Source organism: Sceloporus occidentalis, unplaced genomic scaffold (assembly GCF_023333645.1).
Source record: "Sceloporus occidentalis isolate IW3139 unplaced genomic scaffold, rSceOcc1.0.p SCAF_4, whole genome shotgun sequence".
Lineage (NCBI taxonomy): Eukaryota > Metazoa > Chordata > Lepidosauria > Squamata > Phrynosomatidae > Sceloporus > Sceloporus occidentalis.
In genome coordinates, this window is record NW_028316984.1 from 28,515,544 (window position 1) to 28,531,584 (window position 16,041).

Sequence of the window (16,041 nt, forward strand, 5' to 3'; positions counted from 1 at the left end):
AGCTCAAAGGGGGATTAACGCTGATACGCAAAAAATAGAGCCTGCTCTGTCTGAGGTGAAATGTCCCTAGTGATCCTGGTACAGTATCCTACTACAGGTTGAATCACAACATTTTCCCCCACTCCACAGATGCCTGTCAAATATACACCAAGGGCAGTGATGACATAATTGCAAAAATTATAATCTATATGGCATTTTTATAGGGAAGGACATTAGAAGTACTTCCTGCTCACAATTAGGCATATTTTATACATGGAATTGGAAATCACACCCCAAAGCACACCACTGCATGTCTCTGAAGTGTACTGATCTGAGCTGCAACAAAACACTTTCCCTGATTTACAGCCCAACCTTGAAAGAGCCTGCAGTGGGAAGTAAGTCAAACCCCACCAGGAACCTTCAGTGCTCAGACAAAATGGCCAGTCCACCCTAGAACAGCAAAAACTCTTTAAAAGGCCACCACTACATCAACCACGTGGAACAGTCAGGGGTGTACAAGTCTGAAATTGGAATATGTTATTGAAATGCTTGTTACCCGTGAAGTTTCACAGGAGGAAAGCACCAGTAATCTAACGGACTAGAAACGTTAAAATCAGCTCAGATCTAGAGATCACTTACACATCAGAATAAATGGGCAAGTTCAAGCAGAGGCAGGAAAGAACACAGTAAGATCCACCCCTTGTTTCAGACAGGGACAGTTAAATTAATTTTGGTGCAGCTACGTACCATTCTATCAATCTGTCACCTCTCTTTCTTTCAATCTCAGTCTCTCTCTCAGGTCGCATCATACCAGCGTAAGCCACCTCAATAATCTGGAATCCAAGATCCAACCATGAGAAGGGCCACTTGTGTCATGTTGAAGCACGCAAACACTAAGTAATCTCAATATCATCAAAATTGTTTAACTCAGGATTAATTTCCAGGGTTTCAGCACATATTTTGCCCTCTAGGTGGAGCACAAGCAAAGATCCTCCAGCAGGCTAGTAGCCACCCCCCTCCCCTTGCTTTGCGTCAATCCTCTGCTTCCCTACAAACGCACTGGCATTAACTTGACAATGTGGTTAGTGTAGCTTTTATTTTTGGAGGCTGGCTGATGCATTTACTGGTAAAGCTGCTTCAATGGAGTTTATTTTGGAAGCAGAGATGCGGAATTAACTTGAAATGATGCTCGTCTGGCACTTCTTTGTGCAACTGAAGCCAACCCATCCCCCCCCCCATACCAAAAAAGTGATAGGGAGGTCTAATTTGCCTCTAACTTTTAAAGAAGGGTTCTGCAAATAAAGTATAAGAAACAGAATGGAAACAAATCACAACAGACCAAGTAGGAAGCAGGTTCCAACCGTCACTCCATGAGTTGCCAATCAGTTAAGCCTAACACAAGTATGGGCAACCTGTGGCTCTCCATGACACAGTTTATAGCACTATGATTCCACTTTAACTGCTATGGCTGCATCCCAAGCAAACCTAGATTGGCAGGTGAAAGAGGGGCCTTTAGGACCAGCAGCCAAAGAATCCTCCTCTGGTGCCTCCAACCAAACTACAAATCCCAGGAAGATCCCACAGGAGGCAGCTAAAGTGGATCACAATGCTCTAACTACATAACATGAAAGGATGCTGGACTCTGGACTGCAGCCTGATCCGCTGTGGCCAGCACAGTTAATGGGATGGAATATCTGACCCCTTGATTTCTGAAAAGATCTTAAACTCTATGACAGATACTCAAGTAAGTAAAGTAGAATCAATAATCTTATTTGCACATCCTAAACTTCTCTACAGATCAAAATAATGTGGTCTGTTTATATTCTAAACCAGGGCTGGGGAAAGTCCAACCTCACAGGCTATGCATAGCCGCTCAAGCTCATTTTGAGGTCTCCAAAAATTCTCTAGACCCTAAATACCCTAAAAGCATCAAATCCTGTCTGATCTTGGAAGGTAAGCAGGATCAGCCTGGTTAGTACTTTGAGGGGAGAATACCAGGTGCCATAGGTTACATTTCAGAGGAAGGTAATAGCAAAAGGAAACCCCATGGAATTCATGGGGTCGCCATAACTTGACAGGTACAAAAACACAAAGGTTCCATAATCCCCCAACTGGAATTTCTGAAAAGTGTTCCAGGAATAAAGGGTGAAAAAAATTTACACTGACAATATATACAAAGAGTTGTTGCTGAACCTCTAACAAGAATCAAGGACATATACTTCAAAGTATTAAGATAAGAAGCACTTCTAGAAGAAAGACATATCTGTTTTAACAAATAAGAAGTCTTGACCAGAAAAGCCCAAACCGCACAATAGGCAGACAGCGATAAAGGACATTAGACAAGAGGTATGCTCTAAAGTTTACACTGGAAAGGAGAAAAGTAGTTGTCATTAGCAAAGGAATGGAAGGAACACCACTTCTAAGTGTGTTTGAGCTTTCAGCCAAGTTCATCCAATATCTCACAGCTGGAAGAGAAAACACCAGAGATTTTTAAAATTATGTTTGAGAGAAACAACCAAATCATGGTTTGAGCATCAGTTATGATCAACTGTATTATAGCCACCATAGCACAGTGGTCTGAGTGTTGGACTAGGATTCCAGCAGACCTGGGGTTCAATCCTCACTCAGACTGGAACCCACTGGGTGTCTCATTTTTTTCAGACCGAGGAAGAACAAACCTCTTCTGAAGACATTTTAAGAGGAAGAACAAAAGAAAACCCTATGATAGGCTTGCTGCAGGCTTACATATTCCCTCCCCCAAGCAAACCTGTCCAGGTCAACCAAATTATGAGTTTGTGCAAACCACATTATGCTGCAAAACCATGACTGGAAGCCTATTTCAAAAACTGGTACTCTATGACTATGGTTCACCCAGATTGTACTTTACTTTGTGTAAATGTAATGGAAAACTATGATTTGCCCAAACGATGAAGGTGGGATTGTGATTAGAAGCCATGGTACAGAGTCCAAGTTTCAAAACTGACAACCAAACCATGGTTTCCCCATTGCTTAAAAAAAACCAGTGGGTGACATGCAAACAAAACAGGATGTCCAGGATTCACTGTTGGTTTCAGAGGATTCTCCATGTCATGCAGTACCTAAAAAAACAAGAAAATAAAATGTGTATTTTAGGTGTCTTCTCTTTTGTTCTTCTTGCTCTGACTCTTCTTACTCTAATGAAGAGAAGGAATAAGGGTCTCATTAAATACTGAGAGGCAGACATCATGGTTTTTACATGATTCTCAGTAAGTATCAGAAGAATAAATAAAACAGAGAAATGGAAAGATGATTTCAGGAGTATTTTTCTTATAAGAAATAAGAAGAAAAAGGGAAGAAAAGGTTTATTTAGAGAGAATGAGATCTGGAGTAGCTTTGTAGCATCTTGGAAGAGAAGGCTGTGGAACTTTGATGGCACATCAATAGAGAAGTGTAAGGAAGATCATAATAGAAAACATATGCTTGAAAAGCAATTATTGCTAGAAAGATTTGGTAGATTTTCGTAGGACAGAAAAAATTATGACAGCCAGATGTCAAACAATTGATTTTCCCCCCTCTAAACATTCAATCTTCCTATGCTTAAACTAGTTTGTAGGACATCTGGCTGTATTTAATCCAACAGCTAGATATAACTTACCAGCACATAACTGAGTCAAAAAGAAGTAATAATTTTGTTTATAGGATCATCTGTTTATGCCAACTATGCCTTCTATTAATAGAAGGTTAAATTAACAAACAAACTGGCTACTCATGAATTTTTAAAAAAACCAGTTGAACAAGTTTAAACACTGAATGTGCCCCCTGTAAGCCAGGTGACAACAGGATTGAGGGTTTGGTTCTACAGATACCAGGGGACCAATCCTGGAAGTTGTTCGTCCCGTCTATAAAATGATGTTGCAAAAGTTCTTCATTAGCTGTTGCAGTGATGTTTAATTCACTTGTAATAGAAGTTTGGTCAAATTTATAATTGTCAGTTGTACTACTCATTGTGTGTCATTTGTCCCCAAAATTGTTCCCTGGCTTGTAATGGAAAATCAAGATGCTGTCATGCTGGACACATGTCATCACTATTCAGTAAGCTAGGAGCTGGGCTGATGTACATTAAGTACTGTGAGACGGTGGTCTCAGGCAGCAGATGCTAGGAGGTGGCCAGCAAGTGTTCAGAGACATTGCTGTGTGCTACGTAGCCAGCTCTGAACCCCCTAAGCTAGCTTGCTGCCTTCACAGGGGATGACAGACCTGATCTCCCATCACCTGAGTTGAAGTAGCATTCACTTAACAAGTTGTCTCTTTCCCTCAGGCAGCAAAATGTCCTGAACCATTCCTGGCTAAATATCCCAAGACAGCTGTTTTGTAAGCAAGTATGGGAGAAAGGTGTTTAATAAGAAAGCCTCTGTTTCCCATGAAACCTCTGAGAGATTCTTGCAAACCACATAATCAGACAGAACCCACAAGACTAAGCAGTTTTTTCTGTGATGAGTGTTCTTGGTGTTCTGGACCAGTTTCATTTGAAAATCTTTTTGTAGCTGCTATCTTCCACATGCAGCAAAGCTCATCTCTTGCTCTCAGTTACAACTGGCTTGAGGAAAAGGCTTCAAAAAGTGCCATACTTCCTGCTAGTCATACCATTCCCAGGGGACAAAGCAAAAAATATGGGCACAAGCCAGCATGCTGTGATGGTTTGAATGTTGGAATAGGAATTTGGGAGATGGGGGTTCAAATCCCAGCTCAGTCATGGAAACCTAATGGGTGACCTTGAGCAAGTCACACTCTCTCAGTCTCAGAGGAAGGCATTGGCAAATTTCCTTGGAATAAATACTGCCAAGAAAACCCTAGGATAGGGTCACCATAAGTTGGAGTTGACCTGGGGGCCCAAGAATTGGGGTACAGCAGATGTGCATGAACGTTACTAGCTTGGGCGGTTAAAAAAAATCAAAATCTTTTATCCATAAACATTTTTGGACAAACCTCATAATTATGAAGTCAACTTCAAAATCAAGGTCATGGGGATTGTGTTTGAATATATATACAAGAAAAGTGTATGTTATTTTCTTCCTGTTGTTTTCTTTGTCTAAGCTTCTATTCTATTCTGTGAACTTTCCACCCAGATGTTAGCCACAATTAATAAGCCCATTAAAGTGAACTAAAAGCTACAAAAATTAAAATATAAATTCCAAAGTAATGACTCATGTCTGAATCTAGTTGAAATCCATGGTTTTAACTAACGGAAGCCACTGATTTCAGGGGGACTTCAGTGGGACCAAACCTTTTGAATGGGCTTGAAGGTCAAGGCATAAAGAAATATATGAACACACATGGACACATTGAAACACCAAGGATGATTTTAAGGACTTTTTTGCTCAATGCTAAAGAGAGGCAACTTTGTCAAAGAGCTGCTTCAATAAAAACAGAAACAAACAAGCAAATAAAACATCTGTGTTGTTTTTGCCTAAAAAGGACAGAGCACAGCCTGTAATATCTGCCCAAGTGAATGCTTGTTTAAGTTCACAACTGTATGCTATAGGCATTAGTTCACAGGCTTGGATCCAAAGTGCCCAGTGAGTGCAAGTGAGGTATTTTTCTCTGATCTGTAGGGGGTGGAATGAATCAACTGTGTCCATCAAAAGACCCCTTCTCAAAGGCCTACCCTACTTCAGACTTTATAAGGGATCAGTCAGAACACCAGCACTGATTTTTCAGGTAACCCAGTGGGGTATATGTAATGGAGTAAAAAGGACTAAATCCCTTTTCAGATATTGAGTAGGCAAGAGCAAGCAGCCAAGGAAAGTATTCCAGCTCTAACCCTCTGATATGAAACACCTAACACAAAGAATGCTTTTGTGATTAAGAGAACCTATTCCATTTATGGAGCTTTCTACATGATCCGGAACCCCATTTTTCCTGGTTGCTAAATGGTGGAGAGTGTCAATGGACAACTTTTTAGAAGGCTATTTTTCACATGAAGAATATGACAATACTGAAAAACATATATATTCACTGTGAAAGAATGAAAGGAGACAAAGTCCCATGTACTATACATACGGTGGTCCAAAACTTTTATTTTTTTAAAAAAGCCCAAGAATAATCAAATGTCTACTTGTATAGAGTGCAGACTGCAACTTCAGGATCATCCCTGAAGATGGTCAATTGGTGATCAAAATGTGTTGGGTTTAATAAAAAAAATAAAGTTTTTTGGACCATCATATGTCTTCTTTCATTCTTCCAATGTAGCGGGGTTAGACAAGAGCTGTCCTTCTCTTTTGTTAATTTACCTGCTTTTCTTAGTATCCAAACATGGGTTAAATGTAGACAGAACACAAAATGTAGTTCTTTGTATTAAACTAGTAAGTCCCAAAATACTACACCAAAAAGGAAAACTGGGAAAAATAGCAAAAAGCACAACTAAAATCAATTATTTGATACAGAATAAAAATTGTAATTCAGGATGTAACCAAAAATTAGTAAGTGAGCTTATATGGAAATGAATGGTTTATTCAGAATATTTCATTTTTTTTTTAAATTTCAGCTTAAACACATAGTATTAGGTGGCTATTTTTCATTCCTAGCTTCAAATCATGATTTGAGTTGCATATGAAAAGGACCAAAATACAAGTTGATCAGCGTAAAATAAAATTTATTATGATACAAAAGTATATGGGTTGAAGATACATAAATAACATACAATGCAAATGAAAAATGAAAACACATGACAAATCACTGTAACTAAGAGAAAGCATACAACACATGCTAAAACAAAGTTTAAAAGCATTTACATTTCTAAAGACGCATTAATGATAATAAAGAAAAAAGAAATACGACAAAATAAAATGCTTGAATATCAAGATCTGTTATTGCTGTAAACACGAATGTCTACTAAGCATTAAGAGTATTTAGACAAAAAATAGTTAATAATGGGCCCGTACAGACAGGCCAAAATGAAGCTGCTTTGGGTCACTTTGGAGGCATGCTGTTTAAATGATACATGCGTCCTAAGAGGCCAGAAGCCATGCCAAAGCCACCCTTCAGTCCTAAGGATGAGACCAGAGCTTTGGCAAGGCTTCTGGCCTCTTAGGACACATGCATCATTTAAACAGCATACCTCCAAAGTGACCCAAGGCAGTTTTATTTTAGCATGTCTGTATGGGCCCAATAGTACTCTGTCAGTATTTGATACCATGTTTTGGTCTTGCTCACCACAGATTTCACTGGAATTCAGCCACTGTGCTATATTATCATGCTGGCTAGACTGGAGCTCACATCATATTTCCTAGGGTCATACAGAACATTTTCATACATCAAGTTTGAAGACGTTCTTGTTTTAATTGGCTTTAATGTAAATATAAACCTACATAGACTAGAATACTCATTCACATTACAAGCTTCTTTCTTCTGCACAAACAGCTGCTCACACAAATAGTGCTTAAGTCAAGACAATTATGTCAAGACAATTATGCCACATGCTTGGAAACTCTTAGTCTTGAAATATCTGAGGTGTCCCTTTTGCCCCAGGCACTATGTTAGTCCAGGCAAATGTTCAATTTTCTTTAGATTTTAACATAATGAAGTTAGTCACAGGAGGCTTAACCAATGCACAGCAAGGACACCAAACTGCGTATGTCAAATGCTTCAGAGATGCATAATATTTTGAAGGTAACAGCTGAAGCCAACTGCTTCAGGAAAGTAGCAAGGGAGCTATTGTATCAGGAGGAGTCCACTGCCTCCATCCCAATCTATATTTCAATCTAGCTGAAACCCATCCTTTTAGCATCAGTTTCCACGTCACACAGATTAACTGTTTCATGGTCTTCCATAAGCCATCCTCCATGTAGGTCTTGTGTAGGTTCATACTTCCCAACGCCTGAGGCAGAAGCCCTTAAGGAAACCTGAGAGAATAAATATGCAGGAAAATGGGGGCATGCACAAGGCCAAGGTGGACTTCTGATCTCTCCCCAGGGAGAAACCACCCCAACCAGTGCAAGGAGGATAGAATTACTGTTACTGAATGTGTCTAGCCCACGGTTCCCCCAAATGAAAGTGTAAAATAAAAACAAATGAGCACACACATTAAAAACAGCATCCAATAATATCACATGCAGGGAGGCCAGCAGCAAAATCAGTAAAAAGCTTAATGGGATTTTTAAAATGGCCTTACAGGCTGCTTAAAAGCTTCAAGAAAAGGGTCAAGTGGACCTTTCAAGGAACAGAATACCATAAATGTACAACTATGACTAAAGATTGTTCTGATAACCACCAATCTGAATTACAACTGAATCAGACCAGATGGCTGGAGTCCAAAATCTGTTCTTTGGTTCTGGGCAGGTGTAACTAAACAACCTGGTTCTGAATTATTCATGGCTTTAAATCAACAGATATGGAAGATGTGGCCCTCCAGGTGTTTATGAACAACAATCTCCCACTCAGGCTAGAGCAGATGGGAGCTACAGTCTTACATGAGGAGAACCTCATATTCCTTACTCAGCTTTAAAAGTTATTACTAAGATTTTAAATTAAGCACAGAAATAAATGAATACCAAGTTACCTGAGGCAACACAGGTGAAATATAATCAAACTGCTTAGCTCACACAACTATTCTGGTGCACTGTCTTTCTTTAAAGGCAGTCATACCATCCTGAATGGGAAGAAACTTGCAGCCCAGCTCTTTCCTTTTCAACTGTATGACTGTCCATACTCTCCTGGTTTCTCTTTCCCTACAGCTGCACTGATTCCAGAGCTGCTGGGGGGCTTTTTGCATGGGACTTTTTTTTTAACCTCTGCTCCGTTTTCCCACAAAGACTTTAAAAGCACATCCTATACTTGGTATGACCCCAGTTTTATCTTTTGTTGAAGTTCATCTGTCTCAGCACAGGAGAACAACCAAACACTACCAATTTAGAAATCCTTATTTATACTAGGTTCAGACAGCATGTTTCTTTTCACAATTCTTCCTCAAGATCGTCTCATCATGAACAGATTAAGCTAACACATTACAAGCAACAACTTTACTTGCAACACACTATTTTTGGTGGTAATAAGGGAGCAATATCATTATTTTGAAAAGAGTGTAATAACTAATAATGTCATTAGCCTTTTAAAGTGCAGCTAGTAACATGCATTTACTAGTTTAAAATGTTGGGTTGGGTCACTTTGGAGAATTTTACACTATTTTTGTATTTGTGCAGTTTGCAAGACATTACCAACAAGTTGGGTTAATCACTGTTCAGGATAAGAAGTAACAAACTGCCTTTTTAAAAAAGTAGTAATAACGTGTAAGCTTTTGCGACAATCTTTCCAAGCGGTTGTAGCAAACCTTTGGCTTATTACTCCCTCCCTGATTTCTGACTAGAAGCTGACTAAATAAAGATCAATTTGTCACCCTTTCCCTCCCCATATTAACAGGGCAATCTTGCAAATAGGAAGCTTTCAATTAACATTAGAAAGGACATATATGGAGCTGTATCTCAACCTTGTGTCTGGACAATTACTGCGGTCATATTTAAAGGCTCAATATAAGCAGACTTTTCTAATATGTTGTTGTTAGAAGATTTACATGTTCTTACTACTAACACTCTACTATACTGTGGTACATGAATATTTTAAAGCATGTTTAAGGTAAGCTTTTACATACTGGTATACAATTTTTTATTCAAAATTCTGGTCAACTTGATTTGTTTTCAGTTTATCTGTGTTGCAGAAGTTGGATAATTGCCATTGATTATACTGAAAACAAACGAACTTGCTTCCATAATCAGAAGCTCACAGTTCATGGGAAAAACTATATCCAAAAAGGGGTTATTACGTGTTAACACCCCAGGACATCCTGACAACAGTAAGATATACCCACACTTATAAAAATATATGATTTGACAATTAAATCTTCCTGTACCTACTGTTCCCATTTTCTCTGTTAATAGTTTAAACTATCTGTATTTGCATTTTTCCACAATCTCCCCACATTAAATTTCCCTTTCAAATCCATTCCTTAAGCATGATGTAATTGCAAGTTTAAACAACATACATTTTCAAGTTTTGTTTCAACCTGCTTTCTGAAAAAAGCAATTAAAGCAATTGGTATAAAAATTAGATATTAATGTTGGTATCTCTAGCAGTATTTAAAAAACACTGAAAATATAAGAACAAAGCTTTAATATTTGGAACTCTGTGATCTAGAAAACCTCGATCATGTTTAAAGACGAAACAACCTCTCTGAAACTTAAGACGAAACAACCTCTCTGAAACCTTGGCTTTAGTTTTGCTCTCCCCGGCCTTCCATTCTATACACTACAGTGGTGGAGATGTCCTCATTTGACTCAGGTGACACTTTTTTCCACACAGTCTCTTTTAATGCAAGTTCGTGCTGAAGACTCTCATAGTCCCATGGTCCAAAGGCAGGCTAGTTGTTCAAGCAACATACATTATTTATTAGATTACTGGTGAAAAGAAACATTCTATCATAATTGATATTTAGCAATTAGATTTTGTTGGTGGTCAAGTATCACCCCTCCTTTCCCTCCTAAGCTGGTTCAGTAATCAAGTTTTAGGTTTTAAAACAGAATGAAAGGATTTTTGTAATTTGGATGGGGGGGGGGGGGGCGAGGACTATTCTCCCAAACAAGGTAAATCACAGTAGAATAGGTTGGTAGCGTTCTGATGGTAACATATAAGCTTTCATACCAAACTAGGGTTGGTGAGGCTCCTTTCCTCACAGAAAAGACTTTCACATTTCACAATCCCTGGCCACTTGGAACACCAAAGTTGGGAAAAAGTGTAGAGATTGTCACATGATGTCACGTGAGGCAAGCTCTACATTTCTACCCAACTTTGGTGCTCCAGGTGGCCAGGGATTGTTCCCACAATCTCATGGTGTTATGTGCTCACTTTCCAATATTAAGGTTGTAAAGGAAGGGATAGGGTCTCCTGCATCGCTAAAATACTGGAGCAACTTCATCTCACAGGGTCAAATCAGCAAACCACCACTATCTATACCAATTCCAAATGAAGACCCAGTGAGAAGAGATGGAATTTCCCCCAATCCCATACAGAGCTACAGCACCATACAGGTTAACTGGGAGGAAGGAAGGAAGGAAGGAAGGGGTGGGGAACACCTTTCCGCCAACTGTGATGTGGCTACTCAAGCCAGACACAAGGCATGGGCTCCTGCTCTATACCCACCAGAATATGGACTCCCCAGAGCACTCTCTGGCTGAGACCTTACATGGAGCAGGGGGAGTCTAACATTCTTCCTGTACAGTTCAGTGTCCTGCCCCAGTACTATAAGGCCTCTGGAGAGATTCCTGCTGCTTACCAGTGGGGATGGGTGGGAGAAAGAGGCAATTCAGACAAGAAGCTGGTGGCCTGAACTCAGAGAGAAGAAGAAATGAAATAGCACCCATAAATGGAGTGCATCTTCCTTTTCCTTCCCGTTGAAGCCAGACCAACCACATCTTCACTGTCTGACCTGCATTCCTTTCTCTCTCTTCGCCATCAATAATAAGCAGCAGCAGCGACAGCTCCCCAGGGCTTGACAGATGCTGGGAAAGATGGCGTAAAGGGCTAGAGAACAGTCTTCTGCACCTCATCCAAAGAAAACATACATGCCTCAAAGCTACACTTATGAATGTGTGCGCCACTTTGAGAACTAACAGGACTGTAGTCAAAAGAAATACACTAACTAGCAACTTTCCATTCTTTTTACTAAATATTCTAGTAATTCTTAACACAGACAGAAAAAAACAGAGACAGAAGACAGTTCCACGCTTTGGGAGTTTCCTTCTTCCCCAAATTGTGAACCCAAGTTGTGATGAGCAAAATTCTGTAAATTTCACTGTATTTTTAGAAGGAGATGTCACTTTAAATTTTAAGTTCTCTATTCTGTGAAAGGCTTCTTAGCATATCTACAAAGAAAACACCTTATGCTTCAAGACTAGAATAAATAAACAGAACAATTTTGCTCATATTAATTGGGCCTATGTGATATACGAATTGTTCCCAGTTGAGTAGAAATAGACCAAAACCAGCAATCGTTACATAAAAGAGAGAAAACTCCTAACTGTTATACTGCCAAATTACTATTAGGAAAGCAGGCAGAACAGCAATCAGTGACCACATTCAGCAACTGATATGAAGTTCCAGGCACTACAGATTTCATATGAATTGCATTTCAACACTCAGACCTCCATATATTGATACACTACATGTTGCTGAGCAGTCTTATATGGAAAAAGAGAAGCTTAGCATACACATTTCACTTCAATGTCATGAAATAACAACAACTTACCCGCTGATCACCGCCTTCTCTGCGAGGATCAAGCTTTTTTGCAAAGTGCCTCAAGTTATCATAATTATGGAAATTGCACAAAGACACAAGTTCCTGCAATTGGGACATACACAAAAAACAACAACACAATTTCAAGTTACTATGTTTCAACCTTGCAAGTATATGATTGCAGCATGTAAACCCATTGGAAAATCTCCTTGGAACTCTGAATTGCACAAGAAAATTCTAAAACTGGTGTCAATTACACCTCGGATTCACAGGAGACAAAAAGCAAAACAACTATATTTTTGGGCAGCCAATACAACCAACAATAGTTTTAGAGTTGAGCTAAAAATAGGTGAATGCACTTTCTGTACGCTTTTCCCACCTGAAAACACCACCTCTTTGTAATGCTAGCTGGCTTCAGCTTTAATGCCATTTTTGTTTTAACAATTAACGGGTGAGAATCTTTCAGCCCACAGGCTGCATGCAGTTGAGTTATTAAGGATACCTAGTCCTACAAGCCCCCCCCCCCCCCCCGATTAAAAAAGAAAGCAACAAAAACTGTCTGAGAAAACTAATACTATGCCTCCAGAGGCCTCTTAGAGATGGGCTTTTCTGTTTAACTGCTATTTAGGGAGGGACATCCCAACATCAATAAGCAGTATTTGTGGTCTTCTGATCCACTGAGACTGCCCACTTCTGTTATATAACATTGAAAACTTGTTTGCTAGTTATTAGGAAGGCAGATTGTTTAAACAAAAATTAGCATTGAAATTATCTAAGACAGAGGAGGATTTAGCAAACTTCTTGAAGCTCTGAACACTTGGGTTCCATTCTGGGTTTAGCCCCTAATTAACAAGTGTGGGTGAATCTGTTAATGTTTTGCCAGATCTCATTTTCTAATACCTTGCAACATTGTAAATGAGCATTTTAAATAAATTTTTCTCATATAAATTCAAGCAGAAATGGCCATATTCTAGGTAGATGTGGATCCAGGAGTACAACTAATTCTGATGCAAACTAGCAAATGACTGATCAAATAAGAATATATTCAAGTGAAAAGCTGCACTTACATGACAAAAGTGTATCCCTTTAACACTATTGCCCATCTTGTCCAGAGGAGGTGACCAGCACATCATGCCCATAACATTAGGAACAACCAAGAGAATGCCACCAGCAACTCCTGATTTTGCAGGAAGACCAACCTATATTAAATGGAAGAACATTAATGTTCCAATTAAAAATGCTTTAAAAATATAGAAATCAGTAATTCATTAGCCATCTGCAATAGCAGTAAGTCCTATTGTCAAGAAGTCAGCACTCATACTGCTGTGCCAGCCCCCCTGAAACATCAGGTCTTTTCCTACACTTTAATTAGTGAAATGAATTATGAATTGAGGTGTAAACAAGGGTCTTTGAATGTACAAAGTGCACTGCATTTTCCTAATGTACCCAAACATGTACAATTAATATCAAGATGGGTTCATTATCATTTTAACTTTTAGTAGCCATCATGGTGTAGTGGATTGAGCACTGGAGAGCAGGGTTCAAATCCCAATTTGGCTGTGTAAACACACCGGGTGACAACCTTGGGCAAATCACATTGCCTCAGCCTCAGAAGATGGCAATGCAAACCCCCTTGAAGAAAGTTGCCAAGAAAAATAAGTTTGCCTTAATGTTGCCATAAATCAGAAATGACTTGAAGGCACACAACAACAACATCATCAACAACAACCAAATAGGTCCTTTGGAAGAAGAAATGTCCATAAACTTAAAAAAATGAAGACAACCAGATCAAATAGGGAGTGAAGGCATGTTTATGAGAAAGGGAAGCTTAAGGCTCACTCTCTTTTTTCACCAGCATCAGTGCAAAGGAGGTCTCTGACCAGCAGTTGAACCCAAAGTTATCTGGTTCTTCAACTGTTTCACCATTTGGGAAATGCTGACACAGAACATTTTGTTATCCCTGAAAACCTGATAATTGGCAATCATACAGCACCAAGGACCACCTTCCAGCGTAGACTCATGCAGACTCACACAACTTAACTTAGGAAGACATGAATCCAATTCCATCTTCAGAAACCCACTAGTTCTGGTTTTTACCAGTTACAGCTCATTTGCCAACTGTAACAATCCTTTTTAGTACAAATCTGCTGTTCTACAAAGTGACTATCAGCTGACCCGATATTTCTTTTTTTCCAAATCTCTTTAGCAAATACTAGTTGAGAAAAGCACTTACATGAAAAGCAAACTGTCCTGAAAAGTCATACATGCCACAGGAGTGCATTAAACTCAGAGTGTTCCGAACAGCTTCAGGACTCAGTACCCTCTCACCAGTGATTGGGCAAAAACCTCCATTAGCCAGTGTTGCTGCCATAACACTGGCTGATTCACAAGTCACTTCTATGGAGCAAAGCTTAAGGGGAAAAAAAGAATAAAACAGAACAATTTTAAAAACTATTGTACACAGGCAAGACATTATGTAGGTAAAATCAAATATAGCTATATCTGTATCTTTGTACAGATCAGATACAGATATATCCAACTGTATCACTCAATGAACAAATATTAGACTAGCATAAAAATTATCTTGCCAGCAGATTAGGGGAGAGAGCCTTATCTGGTTGAGTGTATGACAGATGCTCAGACTGATTGATGGTGGACTAGTATTTTAATAAGACGGACAACAGTATTATAATTCAATTTCTCAATATACACTTTCCTAGTCTGCTGAAGGATGAGATTCTCTCCAGACTTAGTGCAATACAGTTGGCCCTCTGTGTCTGCGGATCCTGGATCCACAATTTGAAACAACCACTGAATGAAAAAAAATTTGCAAAATAAACAAACAAAGAGACATGGTGATTAATGGCACCTGCGGTGCTGCCAACACCCTCTTGGCCTAATTCCTCTGCCAGCCCCTGATCTGAGCCACAGACATTGGCACAAACCCGAAGGGAGGAAAGGCTCTCTGGGGCCAACAACACTTTCTCCTTTTCCTCCTAGTCTTCACTTGACTCTACTCTAAGAAAATCCACAACTGGTCAAGAAAGTGGTGGAAGATAAAATAGTCTAAATAGGCAGTGCAGGGGAGGAGAGTAATGCTCCACAGCCATAGGGAGGGAGGTGAGAGTATTTTTTATTTTATTGAACTGATCATCTGTAGATTTTGGTATCTGTGAGGAGTTCCAGAACCAATCTCCCATGGATATGGAGGGCCAATTGTACTGAAAATTGTTCTATGGATCACGGTCTTTTTAACCAAATCATCATTGATCATTGTGAAATCCATGGATACGAAAGGTCAATTGTACCTTCTATTATGATGCAAAACCTCAGTACAGCATAATAATTTTGTTTTCACTTGTCTGAATTTACAAACATGTATAGTTTTAGAGAGAGCATAGCGAAATATTTAAGCTACGGCTCTGGAGACCAAGGTTCAAATCCCAGCTAGCCATGGAAACCTACTGGGTGACCTTGGGCAAGTCACATTCTCTCAGCCTCCTCAGAGGAAGGCAAGGTACACCCCGTCTGAAGAAATCTTGCCAAGAAAACCTTAGGAAACACTAATGGGTTCACCTTAGTGTCTCCTAAGTGGGAAATTATTTGAATGCACACAACAACAACAACAACAACAAAGGTTTTAGTGGTTATATGCAACCTACAGCTTTTTTCAGAGATCTTCCTTGAATTCTCCAATGTCAAAGATTAGCCTTGACTTAATATATTAGTGAAAAATTCTGGGAAGGTATTAAATGCACAGAAATCCCTCTGTGCAAAGCGGGATTACCAAATCTATTCAGAAT

General features: G+C 39.3%; 1 protein-coding gene across 6 annotated transcripts in view; it reads right to left on the minus strand.

Annotated features, from left to right (window-relative positions):
* Positions 1–16,041, minus strand: part of GLS (glutaminase) — a 103,612-nt gene that overhangs the window by 16,385 nt on the left and 71,186 nt on the right. For 4 of the 6 annotated variants that reach the window (XM_089519577.1, XM_089519575.1, XM_089519580.1 and 1 more), the window contains 3 exons: positions 14,472–14,648; positions 13,306–13,437; positions 12,251–12,343 (listed from right to left, as the gene is read on the minus strand). In XM_089519577.1, the coding sequence (XP_089375703.1) occupies positions 12,251–12,343; positions 13,306–13,437; positions 14,472–14,648 (402 nt within the window). Of the gene's footprint in view, positions 1–6,593; positions 10,367–12,250; positions 12,344–13,305; positions 13,438–14,471; positions 14,649–16,041 lie in introns of those variants that run through there. The other 2 variants (XM_089519579.1, XM_089519578.1) reach the window with 2 other exon arrangements.